Raw genomic sequence first — 19624 nt, forward strand, 5'->3', positions numbered from 1 at the left:
CTTCTAATTTTGACATATTTCCAATTTTGACAGAATATTTCTATACTGAGTAAAGAATTCTGTGTAAAAAAATGCTCATTTTAATATCTTTAAGAAGAACGTAATTGCTATACCTTTTTTACAACAAAAATAACCCAAATTAAATTTGCTTTCTCAAATAAATATATCTGAAATCATGTGTCAATTAGTTTGTTGCTCCTAGTTTCTGAAATGGTTCAGCAATGTTTTTGCACTGATACTGGATTATCTATTGGTACTTCTTTCTTCAGTTCCATTGGTTTGATCATCTTTTGCAATTCAGAAATCCAGTCTGGATCATCTTCTGCTTCAAAATCCCTATGAAAATATAAAGAACAATTAAGAGAGGAAAGGGAGATTATCATTTAAACAAATCCATAACTACTAAATACACATATTTTCTGATTAGAAACCCTCAGGATTTCTAGGCGGTATCTTTACTATTAAAATTATTCTATAAATTCTAAAATTCTTCTGCACAATCTATTCTGTTATCCATTACAGTCAAAATGCATATATAGTATGTGCTTGAAAGACAGAGATTATTTTTCTCTGGGGAAAGTTTTGAATGTCTAAAACAAATATTTATATATTTATGTTCTGTTTAATTTTGCCTATCTGCTTTTTTGAGAACTTTCATTGGTCACATATAAGCTTTATGATTAGAAATAATATTCAATATTTCTTTTGTAGACAAAGACTACAAGGTATAAATTAGATACTTTTCTGTGCTAGTGGGCTCCTTAAAAATATAGAACACTAAATTTGTAACAACCACTATGTTCTTACATAAAAGGCAGACTGAGTTCAAATGTCATGCTCCGGTGATAGCATAATACACGGTATGACAGATCACTCATGAAGACTTCCAATTTTTCATGTTTTAAGAGAGACTATAATTCCATGAGATTATAATGAAATTCATGTATCATAAAATGTAAGATTCAGAATTTGTTCCACATATTACTTGTTATAGTATACCTGCTCCTAAACCAAATTAGGAATGTATCACATTGAGGGACAAGACTTCTGCTGATCGAAACGGAATTGGGGGGCAAAAGGGGGAGAGATAGAATTGGGGGGGGATCTGATCTAAAAATAAAACTCTGGGATTTTTCAACCCATAGTTGAAAAATGGCATGAAGTTACAATTGGATTTTTTATGAGACATGTTTACATTGAAGTAGAATAGAAAAGAATTCCAACAATTAGTTTTTCAAACTGTATTTCAACATACGTGTCCTCTTCATCTGATCTAGGTTCAAGTCTCTCTGCATCCTCCATAAAAGTTTCACCATCTGGTTCATCAGATGCGTTGTTCTCTCCTGTAAGTGGTCCTCTCAGTAGGTCATCTGAGGCTTTGATATTTAAAAATCAGTGCAAATATTCAATGGTTACTTCTATTCCGATATTTTAAAAATCAGTAAGAAAATCAATAAATCTGTGTCTTGTTCCTTATTTTTTTCACATAGCACTTAAGCACAACCTACAAATTCCCACTGTCTCATCTACCACCAATTTGATTCTCTATTCTCATCAGGAGAAATCAATGACCTCATTAAAAGAAACAACCAAACAAGCACTCTATAGCTAAGGTAACCCTCTCCCACCCACTCTTTACATCTCCCATCCAGAGCATCTATAATCCCCATTGCCTGCAAACCGGTGGTGGTATTCAGCCGGTTCTATCTAGTTTGAATCGGTAGCGGCGGCTGCGGGAGGCTCTGCCCACCTGCCCGGATGTAATCATGTCCCATTTACAGAGGTGAAATGCTCCCAGTTCAGACTGGATCGCTCGATCCGGTAGCGATGGCGGTGGGTGGTTTGGAGAACCGATAGCAAAAATCCCTACCCGCCCACGCCCACGCCCAACTGAGCTGCGCGATCATCAGAGGCTTTTTTTTTACTTTTAAAAGCATTTTTTCTACAACCTCTTGTAAAACAAATGCTTTTAAAAGGTAAAAAAAAGCCTCTGACAATCACAGCTGAGGAGCGCAATGCTTTTTTTAAAAAAGCAATGCTTTTAAAAGTAAAAAAAAAAGATTGTGCGCCACAGCTGATCACCCCACCTCCTCTGCGCGCTGTTCTACTTACTGCATGTCTTCTTTTGGCGTGCACTGCGTGCGCGCACCTCACATTTGGTGCACGGTGCGTACTGCGCATGCGCAGCCAGCGAACCGGTAGTAAACTGGTTCAGATTTCACATCCCATTTATCCACGTTTTTGACGCTCTGCACATGCACACTCACATTTGCGAACTGGTAGCGAAGGTAAGTGAATACCACCCCTTCTGCAAACCATACTAAAGCCACCAGCTAACTCTAGCTCCCACTGAGACTCAGCACCAAGGTTTGATCACATCTTATCCTAAAAACCTCAGAAGGTAGTGAGAGCAAGTAGACCAGTTCATTCTGAAACAGCAGGGAAAAGATTGATCATCGTTGCTGCAGCCAAGAGAGTGCTCTTCTGCAGCTCTGCTATAATTGACAAACTACCTAACAGCGAATCTCTGGGCATTCAGGAATAGCTGATAGGTGGCTCTCCTACTGCTCCACTGTGGCCACATTCACTGTTTCCACCACTTTTGCTGCTTTTCCACTACTATAACCTCTATCTGCCATTTTGGAGAATAGCATCCACTGCAGTTATAAGACCAGTTACTAATTCAGCTGAAATTTCAAAAGATGGTTTCACCTTCCCACTGAAAGTGCCATTGAGAATTCAAAGCCAGAACCCGCAGCAGCTATCCTGGTTCACTGAAGCTTCAGAAACTCTAATTTCCTTTTTTTTAAGACCTTCCCAATCTCCAAACCATGAACATCATATGCTAAAAGCACCTATCCATGATCCCATTCTAAGAACTTTGAAGTGAACTTCTCACTATGATGAGAAAAAAAGATTTACCTGCTTTGTAGATAGTGTATGTCTTAAAAGCTAAGTTAACATCAGCATTGTGAAGAATATTCATCAAAGTCTGTGAAGGTTCCTTATTCCACTGTTTACGTTTGACATTTTCATCATATTTTCTCACACAGCCACCTAATTAAAGGAACAGAAATACAATATTACTAGAGAAATTATCCTTTTTTCTATGTCAAACTATAGAACTTAAAATAAACACCTTAAACTATTGCCAGAAACCTTCCAAAAAGAATGTTGTAACACTACATACCATAAATAAACTTAAGACCACAAAAAATGAAACTCTTTTTTTTTAACCAGTATTTCCCATGTTGGTGGTGGACAAGCAGAACTACATTCAATTTATTTAGCTATTATATGTTTAATGAACTCATGCCAAAGTATAGCTTTGTAGCATGCTTATTTTTTGAAAAACGTACAGTGTAACTGACCCATTACAGGCACACTTAATTCACTATCCTAAATTCATTGTTCTAAATCATATGCTTTAAAATTAAGTATGTATATCACACAGAAAGATTTTGAGCAGAGAAAATCTGAGGACTGTATATGTCACTCCAATCTGACCCCTCCTCCAAAAAACCCAAAATGAAATAAATCAACGTATGATGCAGCTCTATGGCATAGATGTTGAAACTGCAGTTATAAATGTACAACTACTGTATGTAATGATGTTTTCTTACTATTTGCTTTCAATCACAAATGTTTGAAAAGCGTTAATGGGCTCTTGGATAATGTACGTTATTCAAGCAGACTCACCTTTTAATGCTTAGTGTTGAACCGCCAAGAGACTACTTATGGTCTGTGGTGAGATAGTCAATCTAAATAATCATTAAGATCTTGTTTGTAACACATCTCTCAGTGAAGCCCAATTCAAGATTTTTACACACAGAGAATGACCTGGGTCTCCCCTATCTACTATCCACAGTATATATCACCAAAAAGGGATAGCAACCATCAACCTCAGTTTAGAATGAACCCAATCTTTCTGAAGTCTTCGGGAATTACCATCTCTACCCTACTCTTGGTTTCTGCCCTCCCAAAAAGATGCCAAAAGCATCAGAGAAGTTGGAAAGAAATGACACTAAAGCAAGCAAATCATAAACCCAAACCCTAGATTTGGGAAGACAGCATCAATTTAAAACTGATATGGTTTTCTGGAGTCAATTTCTAGTACCATTCCCACCACTCTGATGTCTGGCATCATTCTCCCAGATCGGGGCAAAAACTGTTTCCAGATAAATTAATAAAACATTCTGGACAACCTAAATGCAGAATTATGTAATTAATCAAACAGAACTCTTTTCTCCCTCTGGTTTCCCCTCACACCCTTTAAAACAGTATCCTTTTGTCCCAGCTTTTTTAATAGTTTGTAGATTTAGGATTCTTCACCCAAATTGGTTTGTAGAACCAATTTCTCTTTCCACATGCTGCACACTGACATAAAAAATATGCAAGCCAAAAATGGCAATTCCAGTAGAGCAAGTATCTCTAATGGCATATAATATAAAATATGCAAATAAAGATGCATATTATCTTACCTGTGTCCTCCTTGGTTGCAATACTGGAAGAAAGTAAAGGTGCATTTTCTAAAATTTTGACCACTGTACTGCATCTTCCTTTTTCCCATTTTTGTCTATGAAGTTCTGGGAAAAAAACAATACAGTATTTGGGAAAATCTTTTAAAAGAAATGTTTTAGGAAAATTTGGTAGAATTCTCAAATATTCACTAACTCCAATAACCAATATAGTATTTTCTATGGCTGAAATGTGGTTAAGCCCTTGAAAAAGAATGATTTTGCAGAAAGAACAGTGATTTTTTTCATATTAATCCTTATTTCCTATCAACCTACTTCTAAGGCAGAGGTACCTCCAGCATCCTATTTGTGGACCAGGATCCAGTATCTTGCCATCAACTAGAAACAAAATGGCCAAATTTTGTGCGTAATTTTAGGCATAATGATAATGATAGCACTGTCTCCCTCTCCTATTTCTGCCTTTAAAATCTAAAGCACAAAAAGGAGCCAAAAGTATCAGCCTGACAATTTGTGATGGCATCCAAGACATCCCTAACTCAACCCTAATATTGTTGAAGTTGTTCTTATCTGTACTAAATGTTTCAGACTTTCAAGAATATATTGTCAAAGCACAGATATCTTCAGGAAGTAGAGAAGAAATTCCTGTTGAGTAATCTTTGGCTCACACAATCCAGATTTTATCTTCTTTAACCCTTCCATAATGAAAAAAGTTTTAAATATTCAAATATAAGAAAGTAAAGACTATTGCAGGATCCAATCTGGGTCAATCAGTGGGACCAGAGTTTTAGTCTTCCGAGCTTTCAGATTAGTGCTCGAGCCCATCCTCAGGGAACTTCTCTCTAGCAGAAGTTGGAAAATCTGGGTCTGGTCCCAGTGACCGACCCAAACTGGATTCTGCAACGTCATTGTTGTGACCCCGCCCTCCGAGCCTATCTCATCGGAGGAAGAAGGCTCCGAACATGAAGAAGAGGAGTCAGCCAGGCCTCCCTCTCCAGGCCCCTCCCCTCTGGCACTGCCTCAAGTGCCGGCCAAGGAAGAGGAGATTAGCCAGGAGCCAGGTGTCTCCGATGAGAGCGAGGGAGGTGATCTGTCGTTCCTGGATCCACGCCAACGAAGGCATGATAAACGGTTGCAGCAATTAAGGAGGCGTGCCAGGGATTATAACTGAGTCACTGGACCACACCCCAGAGACTATATAAGAGAGTGTGGTGGCCGTTGAAAACTCTGTGACGAACAAAAACTAACTCTGGCTAGTCACTTGAACAACGTGTAAATCAGCCGAAGGGATATTGTTTGAGCTGGACTATTTACAATTCTTATGTATTTTATATTATCTGTTGAAGTAAAGCTCTTGGCAGACGGTGCTTGTTTTGTTGCCAAGTTTAGATAACGACCTGTGTGCGTGCCAAGTGCTTTCTTAACCCTCGGCTGGCTGTATTTGTGTGTGTGTGGAGACGGGGACAGAACAGTCATCCTGGGACACATATATTCGCCTTAATTCAGAAGCAAAGACTATATTTGGAACCTTGAGGAAAAGGTGTTTGAAAAAAAAATGATATACATACCAATCTTCTTTATTGTTTGAAAGTGCAATCCTATTCAGAAGCAAGTCATGCTGAATTCTGATAAGCATTCCTAGGACTGCATTGTCAGAAAAGCTTTAATTATCTACACTGGTGGTGTAAGCCACACAACCTTATGAAAACTAATCTCAGACCATGGTCTCCAAACAGATCATTTCTGAATATACCTTTTTGATCCACACTTGTTTTCTTCAATTCCATTTCACTGAAGTTCTTGGATATGACTTCTGTTTCTGAATTCTTGCTTCCTGCATACGTACCATCCTCCTTCTTAAGATTAAGATATCATTATTAACTGAACAACCTAAATAAAGTTGAAAGTCATACTATACTCAATATTATATGAGTAAGCATCCATTTACATAAAAGGACGTTCCTATGCTCTTATGTTCACTCCACATATGGCCACTATATTTGTTCAGGACGATCCTTAAAACTCTTGAGCAGGTGTAAAAGCTGCATATGAATAAGACATAGGGAAAAAAAACTACTCTCAGGAAAATCAGGAAAGAAAAATATGTTCTGTTGGAAAAAGTCATTTAAATACATCCCTTTTTTATTAGGGAAAAAAATTAAACACATTTCTGAATACCAACTATTTAGTAATTAAACTGTATGCTGTCAAATACAAAAGAGTCTTGATCTCGAATGCCAAGTGACATTCACTGTAAAAAAGAATGATTTGGTTTAAGGAAAGGACGTGCCAGAAGTACTGTTGGAGAAAGGCAAAGACTGATTGAACATAAAAGTCCACATTCAGGATTATCCTGTGGTGATTAGAATGGTGAATAGTTACCCACCAGTCCAGTTTAAGATGCTATGATCTTGCTGGGGGGGGGGGGGGGAGGCGGGAGAGATGGGTTACAGAAACAGCCTAGTTTTAGGGTGGATTCAGTATGGAGATGGCATTAGTCACATTGCTGATGGCATCTGATGACGCCGGAATGGTGGTATGTCCATCCTCGTGATTTCTCAGTGGCTTTCAATATCCTCAATCACAGTTCTGCATCAGCTGCATGGTTTGGGAATTATGGGCAGCACATCATAATGGTTTTCTTTCTTGGTGGTCAATTCCAGTCAGTGTAAGCAAGTGGGAGAAGTCTCAGAATGAGCCCCTTATCTGTAGGATGCCTCAAAGCTTGATACACTCTCGCCTATTAACTTCTATAGGAAAATCCTGGGAGAGGTCATCTGTTAGTTTGGGAGCTGCTATCATCAATATGTGGATGACACCAATTGTTCACCTTAATCTTGGGCAGGCCAAGTGCTGCCATCAATGTCCTATATCTGAAGACTGTGTGGGTCCGGATGTAGAAACACAGACATGCTCAAGCTTGCAAAAACAAAATGGCTGTGGATTTTTGCCTCCCTCCTCCCAAATCTGAAGACTTTTTATTTTTAGATTGGGATTGAGTTGCACTTCCCCATTTAAGACTGCTGTCCAATCTGGAGTTAACTCACAGTTCCTGCACAAAGATCAGGTGGTAGCTGTGGCCAACAGGGCCTCAGCCCAACTACAACCAGTGCATCAGATATGCTTGTTTCTAGATTGGGAGGCTCTTCAAACAGTAACTCATACACAAGTCACCTCACAGTTAGACTAATGTAATGCAACCCATGTGGGACTGTTCTTGGAGACTTCATGGAAACTACAGCTGGTTCATTTTGCAGTGGAATGGGTAATTTGGGCATGCCTTGATATACCCATGTGATACCTTTGGGGAAGAAACTTGGAGAGAGGAAATCATACAAAGACAGTGCTTCCTTAACTCACATTTTTGGGAATGACTGTGGCAACTGTTTCTGCCAAGGAAAAGCTGTACCTTTCTAAAGAGCCGTCACTAGGTACAGCAAGTGTGCCCACATGAGACATGAAGCACTGTTCCTATTTCTGACCCAAATACAATATTCATTTGTATGCTATTACCTCTGGAAATGAAGATTGTCCAATACATTTCGCCAGGCACTTTCTTGCAAGAATTGTACTAGCTGATGGACGGTACTTGGGATTTATCTTGAACATCTGCTTTATCAAATAGTGAAGTTCATAGCTATAGAGTGATGGAAGTGGATTGTAGTATCCTTTACATGTCTTAAGTATAAGATGTTTCCAACTCTTAGCCTGAAACTAAATTTAACAAATACAGGAAAAATATACAGCTTAGTAGTAGTAACATTTTTAGTTTATTAAAAACTCTATAAAAATTCATTCATATCATCTTTGCACAATTCATGTGAATGATTTAACAGTGCATGATACATCGGAAGTAAGAATTCTATTGTCAGGAATAAAGGCAATGTGGCAGAAACCAGTGATTCCTAAGCTTGGGCAAACCATTATATCAACATCACCCAGAAGCCTTTCATAGCCTTGAGTATCAGGAAAAAGCCAGGAATTCTTAATTTTTAAATGAGATTAAAATTTAAATTAATGAGAGTCCTAATTTTTGGACTACAGACCTGTGCAGCACATGGGCTTAAAAAGCTGTTCCTGCAATTGGCAGATATTTTCTGTTATTTGATTTCATTCTACTCAAAAATAAAAAAAAAATCTAGCTGTTTCAGACCAATGAGATTTCTGCTCAGAAACATTCTGAATGTGGGATTTAGTCTCTGGGGAGTTAAGATTTGTTTTTGTCTCTGACATGAAATCTGACACTTATGATATTCTGTATTTTTTGCTTTTCAATCTCACTTATTTCCTTGCATGTTTACTATGTGGCCTACAGGGCTAATTATTAGTGTCATTAAATTGAGCTATATTATGTTGTTCTATACACATTCTAGTATGTATGTGTTACAAAATTAAAGTATTGCTAACTGAGGGGAGGGGACACACACATAGGAACTTCATCATTTCCTGGAAATAAAACATTAAAAAAAATACTCACTGGATGTTTTAAGGTGCACAGCTCATATAAAACACAGCCCAGAGACCAAATATCACTAGAAAAGCAAGATTTAAATATGTTAGCTTCAGATCACAGTTAATATGACATTTGCTAAAAATAAGTTATGAGGGTTTTTCTTTCTTTTTTGTTCTCAAGGTGCTGCATGAGGAATTAAAAATAGCCATGTTAAATAGAATGTCGGGTACTGCAAAAACATGTATTGTAATGTGAGGCAGTTCTTCCTAATTGTTGTAATCACAACAGGAGTTTAATATAACAAAATAAAGAATTGTAGGAAGCAGGGTTGCTGAACTTTCCCCCCTCTAAACGCTAATGAGGAGAAACTAGAAGAGAAACGATAAAGCGTTGTGAAGCAGAAAACAGAAGGAAATTGTTAAATAGGCTCTTGGACCCTACCAAAATGTTATGTCTGTTTTTCTCCAATAGCAAATCAACATGTTATATGTTGAAATTAAAATGCAACTAGACACGATGACAAATGAGTTCAATCCTGATCCTGCCAACAGAACAAGATTGAGCTAATTTAAAGGACAGCATGGGGCAGGTGAAGAGAAAATCTTATCTTGTTCAGTTTCTTACTAGAACGTCAGTTTCCTTTGATTTACTGTTAATGCTACTATTTTCAATCAGAGTTCTTCCTGAGAGAGACTGTGATTTTTTTGGGGGGTGGGTGGGTGGGATGAATAAGTATAATTTTAATCTTGCAGCCAACATTCCAAATAGTAACCTTTGAGTTTTTGTACTCTACTGTAGTTTTCTCCTGTGCTATGGATTCTTTTATTGGCAGCCTAGACTCTTAAATGTAGGAAAGGAAGGTTGCTATTAGATTGATTGATTGATTGATTGATTGATTGATTGATTGATTCTCTTATTTAGAGGATCACTTGATTATGGTCACTTGGTGGAATCAAGTCAAACCTGTTATTATGGTCACTAATTAAAAGGTTGTAACACAACAAAAGTTAATAGATGGAGAGAAAAACTCAAAATATTAAAGAACAAACTTGCTAAATGGCTTCTCCAAAGAGGAGTTCCTATTTATAGGCTGTAAACATGCACTTAGTAATTTAAACAACATATTAAAACTCAGACAGTCCAACAGGATCTGTCTGCTCCACCCAAGAATGTTTTCTTGAGCAGTCAGACCAGGGGTGAAATCCAGCAGCTTCTGGAGAACCAGTAGCGGAAATTTTGAGTAGTTCGGAGAACCGGCAAATGCCACCTCTGGCTGGCCCCAGAATGAGGTGCGAATGGAGATTTTGCAATATCCTTCCCACAGGAGTGGGGAAGGAATGGAGATTTTGCAGCATCCTTCCCCTCCCACGCCCACCAAGCCAGTAGCAAAAAAAATTGAATTTCACCAATGAGTCAGATCCCACTTCACATAAGCAAGATACATATATAACCATTTCTAAATTTTGGAGGGCACTAATTCTAACATACTATAAGGATCCCTCCAGATTTGAGGTTATTAAAACCTGCCTTATGAAGTTTATCTTTTGCATGGAATACATTCCCCCTACTTACATTATTTAAAAAATATTTTAAAGAAAATTTATTTTTTAAGTTCTATCAGTTATTCCTTACCATAAGTGCATAAAATATTTAGTTTTGAATCATGTTTGTAAATTGAGTAATATTCTCAAATTGTGAGCACTATATACAATTTTTCCATTAGTTCTCCAATACTATAGAGTTTTAAAATCAAGATTCTTATAGACTTTGATTAATTCTTACCTTTTATTGTTGTATGGCATATTCTCCCAAATTTCTGGAGGCACATAGTAAGGGGTTCCTACATATGAACAAGCATATGCCATGGGGCTAGTCCAAAAACAAATATAAATGTTAGTGATGAACGGATGAATATTCGAACAGCAACCAGTTATTAGATATTTTTTTTAAAAGTCAAAACAAATTTCTAGACACAATTTGACATATACTTGCTTTTTAAGAAGAACTGCAGATCCAAAGTCTCCCAGTTTTATTTTTCCATTTTGTGTGAGAAATACATTCTATATTTGAAACAGAAATAAGATGGATTTCATTCTCTATACAGTGTATTTTCATTTCTATTTACAGCATCAGCCCTATTTAATGACCCTATTAATAGTATATACTATGTTTAATTCCATGTTCTAGAGATTAAGGATCAATAAATATAATTAATGTTTTTCATTATTATGGTTCATCATACAGAATGAATCAATCAGATGTTTAGTCTGGATCCGACATTTTTATCCATCCATTGAGTCCTTTCCAAGGCCCTCAGCTAGACAGTTTATGTTGTTTGATGCTGAAGATATTGTTGAAGAATGGAAACTGATCCAAGTGAAGCTGCCTTTTGCAATTGACTGACTCGTTTTGTCAATGTCAATGGCTCCAGATGTTTTGGGATTGCACCCAAGATGCCCTTGCTTTCTTCTTCCTCTTACTACTATTATATCCAAATATTAATCACGATGTCCCAACTCAGCTTAAATGGAAACTTCCCTTAGTAAATCACATTAAAAGAATTACCTTATTTCAGATGATGAGTCCGACACAAATGGACTTCAAATAATCTCTATACTTATCTCATTGGATAAAGCACATACTTCCATTTGACTGTGAGCTTGGACTCAAACAAGAGAGACAGGCCATTCTGGAGGCTGGGGGCACATTTAGCATTTTGAGACCATGTTCAGGGAACATGCTTAATGAATAGTTGCCTATTTTAGAATATCTGCCAGAGTGGATATAACCAGTAATAATACACTCATTTATGAGAAAGTAACCAGCTCTCTGCACTACTACACCAATTGGAATTTTATAGGGCATGGATCACTCTGATATTAGAGGCTTGTACCTTGATATGCAGTATGAAAACTACAATTTATTTCCATTAATGTAATATTTTATTTAAGTTAAGTCAATAAGAGAGTCCAGTGAGCATGAAAGAGTTGCCTTGGAACATACTTTGTTATTGGTATGTGAGTGGTTTGATAAAAACAGGAATACATATAAATATTTGTATGTATTTAAAGTAATACTAAACTGACATTTATAGTACAGATGGTTTTATAGTTTTCAACTTTCTAAACAGGAAATGCCTGGTAGTAATTTTATAGTAAAACCTACTGAGGAGATTCCAATTACCTTTGATTTGATGTCTCTGTGCAATATATGTTTCTCATGAATATAATTTACACCCAAACATATCTGTGCAAACCATTTAAGTATCTGTGAGAGAGACAAAATACAGCAAATGAAAATGAACTGAACTGTAAAAGAATATTGGTCAGTAATTATACAATTAGATACAATATGTGAAATCAAGCAAGTACTTCAAAATATTCTACTGCTAATCTGCATTAGTATTGTGAATACTACTAATTCATTCTTAGTTTATATATGAACCTGGTTAATCTCAAATAAATTTTATATTGGATTACTATGAGCTACTTGAAACATGTTCCACCATAGAAATGATACTTTACTGCATCTAAAAAGGTTTAATTAAACCCTTATTCAAACCTGAAATCAAAAGAAGTGTATATCGATACCATCTACAGCAGGGTCCCTACCGGGTACCGGGCCACAGCATGCCAGAAATCAGTTCGCGCAACAAGCAAACCTCCATCCATGGGATGCAGGCAGGACATGAAACCACACCCCCTCCAGTCTATGGAAAAACCTCTTGCCGTGGAACCAATCCCTGGTGCCCAAAAGGTTGAGGGCCACTGATCTACAGGATGTAAAGTATATTTCCAGATTCTAAAGGATGAAAACAGTCCTTTACCTTTTACAAATACAGCCATGCAAAATAAGTACAAAGAAGAAAATATAGTTTTGAAGTGATTTATTCTTTTACTTTTCAAAGTGAAAAGTTATAAATTTTGCCTGATCTGCCATGCTGATACAAAAGCATAATATTGTATAAAGAAACTCTATATTAGTGTCACTGTAGAAAGAGAACTGTATTTATCTGCAGAAGCTAAAATTCAGGAATTTGGAGCACCTTTCCAGACTAACAAATTTTACTTGATAAAGGGACCCATGGCTCTCAAAAATTGATGCCATTTAATAACACTGGTTAATTGGAAAAGCTGATACCAAATTCCCGATTTTGGGCTATAAGTGGCACAATCATGATAAGGTTATCCCTTTTACTTTGTACTTTATATTCTTTGTATTTAGCTTCACTTTAAAAACATTTTTGGTCTACTGCTATGATTACAACAATAAATCAAGGGGTGCTAATAAAGGACAGACTATTTCTCTACAGCCTATTAACACCTCTCCCAACATTCATCGAAGTCTCCCGTCTCAATTATATAAAAATTTGAATATATTTGGATTCTTACTGTATCTTCAGGAAACAATTTCCCCTTCTGAAATTTAATCTTTTGTAGGAGATCTCCACCATCACAATATTCCATCACTATATGCAGATGTCCATCAGCTAATTTTTAAACAATTTTCAAAATCATTAGTATTAAATCAAGTGAAATGTAACAAACAGTAAACATCAAGAAGATGAAAAGACATTTGCAATTCAGCAAATTGATTAATGTAATTGTAATATGTAACATTATTAAAATGCACATATTTACCTTCAAAGGAGTCTGCATACATCACAATATTTGGGTGATTCATTTTAGCCAATATTATAGATTCATTCCAGGACTTTTCTATATTGAAGACAGACTAAAAATATATTACTTGTAAGTAAAACTAGATAACTCATTGTTTTATACTTTCCTTATTGTATTTCTTGCTTTTGCTCATCAAAGTATCAAAGGCTTAATATTTATGAATATAGTAAAATAATATTTTTAAACAAATTTAAAAACATCCTTCAAAATAAATTTACACAAACAAGAAGAAAAAAATCACAAAGACCCAACCATTCCATTTAGCAATTGGTATATAAAATTAAACAAAAATTTGATAAAGAGCAAATGAAAATGTTATTTAACACGACATTGCCACCAGAACAAAGAAAGTTAGAGAGCAGAGCAATTTCTTGAGGTAACAAGGTCCTCGTTCAGGGCACCAGTAATGCAAAAGTTGTCTTATTATTTATCATCAATCAAATCTCTGAAGGCAATGGTAGTTGTTAAATGGGGATCAGCTAATTATAAAGGTTTCATTTCAGATGAAACTGAGAACTCCCCGGACATAAATTATAATTATAATCTCTAGGTATCCTGGGCTTGGTTTGGGCACAATCTTATACCAGAAATTATTAGACTAACTTGCTACCATGATCCCTGTAGGTAGCATTCTTTAAGCAAAGGTACCTGGATGGAAATTATTCTTGTTGGACAAGCAACAAGAATAATTAATGAATAGTGGTTCCACAGATATCTTGATCCTGAACCAGTTTTAAGGATAACAATAAACACTTTGAATAGCACCTGAAAGCCAATTGACAAGTATTGCAATGCTCTAACTAGTGGGATTATATTTAGGGTTAGGAAAAGAAGTAGTTACCTTGGGAAGTCTTATCTCTTTCATTGCATATTTCTGTCTTGTGCTTTTATGCTGAACTAAGAGGACTCTACCAAATGATCCTTCCCCAAGTTCCATTAGTACATTGTAATTCTCCATGATAATCAAACCGCTTCAGTTTTTGCAGGTGTCTTCAGAAAGCTCAGCAGGTTCAATGTTTCCTTTCACCAAAATTTCCTAGTAACAAGTATCAAAATAATAAAAGACATGGTTGATTATCAATTCATCTTTATGCTATACTCCATTTCTCTCTCCAACTTCAAAACTAAAAGCTTTGCAAATTATTAAAGTACCGTATTTATATATTTATATGTATAACCAGTAATTACGGTATCCAATTTAGCCATTTTTCCAATCTGCTAACTGAAGACCTCTGGATAATTAACATAATGCAGGTCTCTTTATTTAACTCTACACTCTTTGAATTAGTGGTGACTAATGAAGTGGTGACTCATAATTGATAGTGATTTGTTCAAAAATATATAAATGAAATATGACAGAAAAGAACTCCTCTACCACCAACCAGAATAATCTCTAGACATCAGATTTCGAAAGGATACATTAGACAGTTATTACAGTGTCTATAACACATAAAAAATATTAATTCGTTTTTCCATTCTTGCGCGTATAGTATCCTAGCTGCAGTAGTGATGTGGAGGATCAAGTACCATTTTTCCTTAGTTATTTTGTCTGGTTTCATTCCTAATAAAAGTCTCTGGTTTCAGCTCTATATTATATCCTGTAATTTCCACTATCCAGTTCCGAACCTTGGATCAATATTTGCCTGCTTTGGGGCACGTCCACCATTGGTGGTAGTACGTCCCACTACCATTCCCACACTTCCAGCATGCTGGGGAAACTCCCGGGAACATTCTTGCGATTCTTGCCAGGGGAATATGCCAACGATAGACCATTTTATAAATATTTTCCTTGTAGCAGGTTGACAAAGTAAATTGATTTGGAAAATTACAGAATGCGCAGAGGCAGACCGGTTAACGAAATTACTTAGGAACCAAAAAGATTCTGATTATTACAAATATTGGATTTCATGGTATAATTGGGTGAAAGAAAAGAGAGCGAATTGAAATGGATTGTATTAGTGGTATAGGCGCATATTTGTATACGTTAGTTGCAATAACCTTGTATGTATATATGTAAAGTATTGTATTTTTAAAAATGAAAATAAACTTTGTAAAAAAACATATAAAAATACGTTATTGTTATCAATCATGTCCCAATATCTGGTGCAAGTACCTGGTGACATTACGTCACCATTTTCCTGCTTTATACTCTCATCTATATGTAAGGAAATTTCAATATTGGTCAACTTCAGTGAATGATCCCAATTAATCCCCTTCTTGGGCAACATTCAATCTACTTCTAAGTATGTTTCTGTTTCTTCATCCAACTCTGACAGATCAAGGAGATAATTTTGGGGCATTATGCTTGTGTTCAGCCATAATGATTAAACTATCAAACCCATATCAATCATGTCTCTACATAGTCCTTGACTTACGACCACAACTGGAACTAGCAAGATGGTTGTTAAGTGAGTTGTGCCCAATTTTACCACTTTTTTGCCATGGTTGTTAAGCGAATAACATGGTCATTAAGCGAATCCAACTCCCCGCATTGACTATGTTGTCAAAAGCTGGCTGGAAAAGTCGTAAATGATGATCACATGACCCCAGGACAATGCAACTGTCATAAATACAGGCTTGGTGGCCAAGCACCCAAGTTGTGATCCACCCCAAAGGCAGCAGTTACAGTACATCAAGAAAATGAAAGACACAGGGTTGACCAACATAGGCAGGGTGAAATCCAGCAGGTTCTAACAGGTTCTGGAGAACTAGTAGCGGACATTTTGAGCAGTTCGGAGCACCAGCAAATACCACCTCTGGCTGGCCCCAGAGTGGGGAGGGAATGGAGATTTTGCAATATCCTTCCCCCAGGAGTGGGGAGGGAATGGAGATTTTGCAGTATCCCTGGAGTGGGGTGGGAATGGAGATTTTGCAATATCCTTCCCCCAGGAGTGGAGAAGGAATGGAGATTTTGCAATATCCTTCCCCCAGGAGTGGGGAGGGAATGGAGATTTTGCAGTATCCCTGGAGTGGGGTGGGAATGGAGATTTTGCAGTACCCTTCCCCTGCCACGCCCACAAAACCGGTAATAAAAAATTTGGATTTCACCAACTGAGCATAGGGCATTTTTTTCAGCGCCGCAGGCACACAAACACAGAGGATTTCGGACTTGGTTTAGCTCTACAACAGCAAGGAATGTAGAGAGTATCATTAATCGCGTTTTTCATCCTCAATAAGAGACATACCGGCCCGGAATACCTTTGCTGGCTTGGGAGGCAAAGGACACGAATTTTTCCAACGCCCTTCCAGGCACGGGAGGGCGGAGGCTGAACGTCGTGAAGAAACCTCAAACCCGTCCCTACATCCAGCCAGCAATTCTCACCCTACATCCAGCAAATCCCGTTCAGGGAAGCCAATTCCGTTGAGGGGAGAAAAGGAGCTTCCCGCCCCCCTTTTGACTGAGACAGCCGTAAAGTAGGGATCTTCTTCTCGCTAGTATACTTTAGATGCACGCAAGCGGCTCACAATGGCCCTCTCTCTTACGACGCCCGCCGTTCTCCGGCGGCCTACCGAGACGCTGCAAATTCGGATCGAGCGACTCTTGCCCCTCTCGGCTCAGCCAGGTCAGCGGCGTACACAAAGTACAGAGGGTGGAGACAATGGTCCCGAAGGGCGTGGTTTTGATGGAAAGCGCAAAGCTTTCTTTTGCACGGGGGTAGATCATCGCCGGTGGAAGGTAGATTTTTAGTTTCCTCCAAGATTTTCTTCCAGGGATCCCTTTAGAAGTAATTTTGATAGTGGACTTCTTGGTAAGCTCATGAACGACTAGAGACTGTTGCTGCCCATGGGGTTGTGTGTTAATGGAACCCGTTTCAAACAGAGGGAGATCAAGTGCTGGGAATAAAAGGAGGGGGTTCTGGGTTTGAACTGCGCCCCCCCCTTCCCCAAATACACACACCAAAATCCTGCTATGCTGCTTCATCGGACTGGTGGGAATGTTCCCGAGTCTGTGCCAAGACAATATATGCCACGAAGTCACCCAAAGCATGAAGGTCATCTCCAGCTGCCCCAGTTGCATTGGGCAGTCATATGGGAAGGAGCTGGAGGCAGAGGGGTCACAATGGCAAAAGCTCACACTTTGCAGAAGCAGTGGTTTCTACCAAAAATAAATAAATAAATGGACAATATGAAGTGACTGACAAAGTGAGATTGGATGATGGGCCTCGCAGGTCAGATCATGCCCAATATGCAATTGAGGAAAAGCTGAATATCTTTTGGAGCACTAAAGTAACATGACGAGATTAAAACCCTGAGGATGTCTGCTTGTTGATGTTGCAATACCGTAAAAGACCATCAAAGCTGCAAAGACAAAATTACAATGAGAACATGGGGAAGCTCAACACAATGAAAGATGACATTACACATTGAATCTTAGGCATCAATAAACTGAAATAGTCTGGTATCGGGTAGTTTCAAATTAGCCGATACTGTTTTATTTATTTATTTATTTTATTTTAATTAGATTTATATACCGCCCTACTCCCGAAGGACTCAGGGAGGTGAGCAGGCACAAAATAAAATACATAGATACAGAAGTTAAAAAACATAATTAAAACCAGATTAAATAATTTAGCCCGAGACAATTAAAAATCCCAATAATTTAAAACAGATTAAAATTTCGATTTAAAAGAATTTTAAAACGGGAGAAAATTAGGCCAGGCCGGCTTGCTGGAATTGGAGAGTCTTAAGAGCACGGCAGAAAGTGCGCAGATCTGGGATCCTCCGTATCTCTGGGGGGAGCTTGTTCCAGATAGTGGGTGCCCCCACAGAGAAGGCCCTCCCCCTGGGGGCCGCCAGTCAACATTGTTTAGCTGACGGCACCCAGAGGAGCCCCTCTCTATGAGAGCGTACCGGCCGGTGGGAGGCTGCTTGTGTAGTAGGCAGTCCTGAATTTTACAATTCAGTATATGAAAAACAAAGGAATTTCATTGCTTTCATAGTCAAAAAAGATGCTTGGGTACAGTGCAGTTAATGGCCAAATAATACCAATTAACCTTTAATATGAAGGTTATCCTGGTTTATAATGGAAAGGAATGCAATGAATTTTATGATTGAGTTCAAATGTACTGCTTGTAGATAGAGGCTGGTATGCCAAGATTGAGGAAAATCTCTGGCCTAGGAAACTGAAACAGGGAAACAACTTATCAATTTACTTCAATCTAATTATTTCAGTGGTAATACAATCTTCAAAAAAACAGACACCTATACAAAAGGAATGCCACCAGATAAGAGTATATAAAATCAAATTGACTGCTGGTACACTCATCCACTTTGACATCAATAGTGCTAAGAGCTACTGGTATGATAAAATTCTGGAGTTCTTAAGAATTCAGCATCTTACATCCTACTCTCTGCTGAAGTTGTTGGGCGATTTGGTGAGGGCAAATTGGCAGTTAGAAATCTTTTCTCCATGTAGAATAGATGATCTTCCAGGAAGTGGAATTATTGACATCCAATTGTTTTGCAAATATTTAAAATTCTTTCCTAGCCTCATTTGCATATATAACCTCTCTGAAAGCCTAAGTTTTGATTTGGCATGGTCAGATACCTTTAACAGAGCAAATCAATGGACTAGAAATGGAAATGGACTAGAAATGTAGATAGGGTATGTTTGTTATATGTCCTTTATAAATATTGTTGATAAATATCTGTTAATGTTATACTCTTAAATACTCTTGAACCAAACTTCCAGACTATATGTAGCTGAGCAACAGTATGAAAGAAGATTGCCACTGCCACCTCCATGGATTTCAGCTGACAAATTGTTACTCCATGTCCTTAATAGGCACTAACATTTTATATAAAACTGGCAATTTTATTTCCACAAACTTCTCAAGAGTTGTTAATGTTCTATTTCAATCTCTTTGCCTACCCAAGCATATATAACATATACAACAATTAGTCTTAGACCAGAGACCATACATATATACATCAACATACATATAATACATGACATACATATATATATATATATACACCAAGAAATTCAGAAGTTTTCAAAAAGGTAAATTTTT

The 19624-nt window shown here is 37.5% G+C and overlaps 1 protein-coding gene across 1 annotated transcript; it reads right to left on the reverse strand.

The window, feature by feature from the left end:
* NEK3 (NIMA related kinase 3) lies at nucleotides 1-16864 on the reverse strand. The gene is made up of 14 exons (XM_070955914.1): nucleotides 16796-16864; nucleotides 14452-14646; nucleotides 13569-13662; nucleotides 13320-13417; nucleotides 12112-12195; nucleotides 10921-10988; nucleotides 10711-10797; nucleotides 8953-9007; nucleotides 7989-8189; nucleotides 6229-6328; nucleotides 4482-4586; nucleotides 2923-3057; nucleotides 1256-1376; nucleotides 1-336 (listed from the first exon to the last, which is right to left on the reverse strand). Exons 2-14 carry the CDS (start codon nucleotides 14566-14568, stop codon nucleotides 216-218), a joined length of 1386 nt encoding a protein of 461 aa, XP_070812015.1. The 5' UTR covers nucleotides 14569-14646; nucleotides 16796-16864; the 3' UTR covers nucleotides 1-215.
* Nucleotides 16865-19624: the final 2760 nt, after the last annotated feature.

The sequence above is a fragment of the Pituophis catenifer genome, unplaced genomic scaffold (assembly GCF_029215685.1).
Source record: "Pituophis catenifer annectens isolate HBS135680 unplaced genomic scaffold, rPitCat1.0.hap2 SCAF_1, whole genome shotgun sequence".
NCBI classification, from domain to species: Eukaryota; Metazoa; Chordata; class Lepidosauria; order Squamata; family Colubridae; genus Pituophis; species Pituophis catenifer.

Excerpts from the sequence above, each read along its gene's own strand:
- NEK3 (XM_070955914.1), bottom strand. The coding sequence starts at position 14,568 with ATGGAGAATTACAATGTACTAATGGAACTTGGGGAAGGATCATTTGGT. Across the intron at positions 3,058-4,481 it reads TGCAACCAAGGAGGACACAG|GTGGCTGTGTGAGAAAATAT; the intron begins GTAAGATAATAT and ends TCCTTTAATTAG. Across the intron at positions 1,377-2,922 it reads ATACACTATCTACAAAGCAG|CCTCAGATGACCTACTGAGA; the intron begins GTAAATCTTTTT and ends TAAATATCAAAG.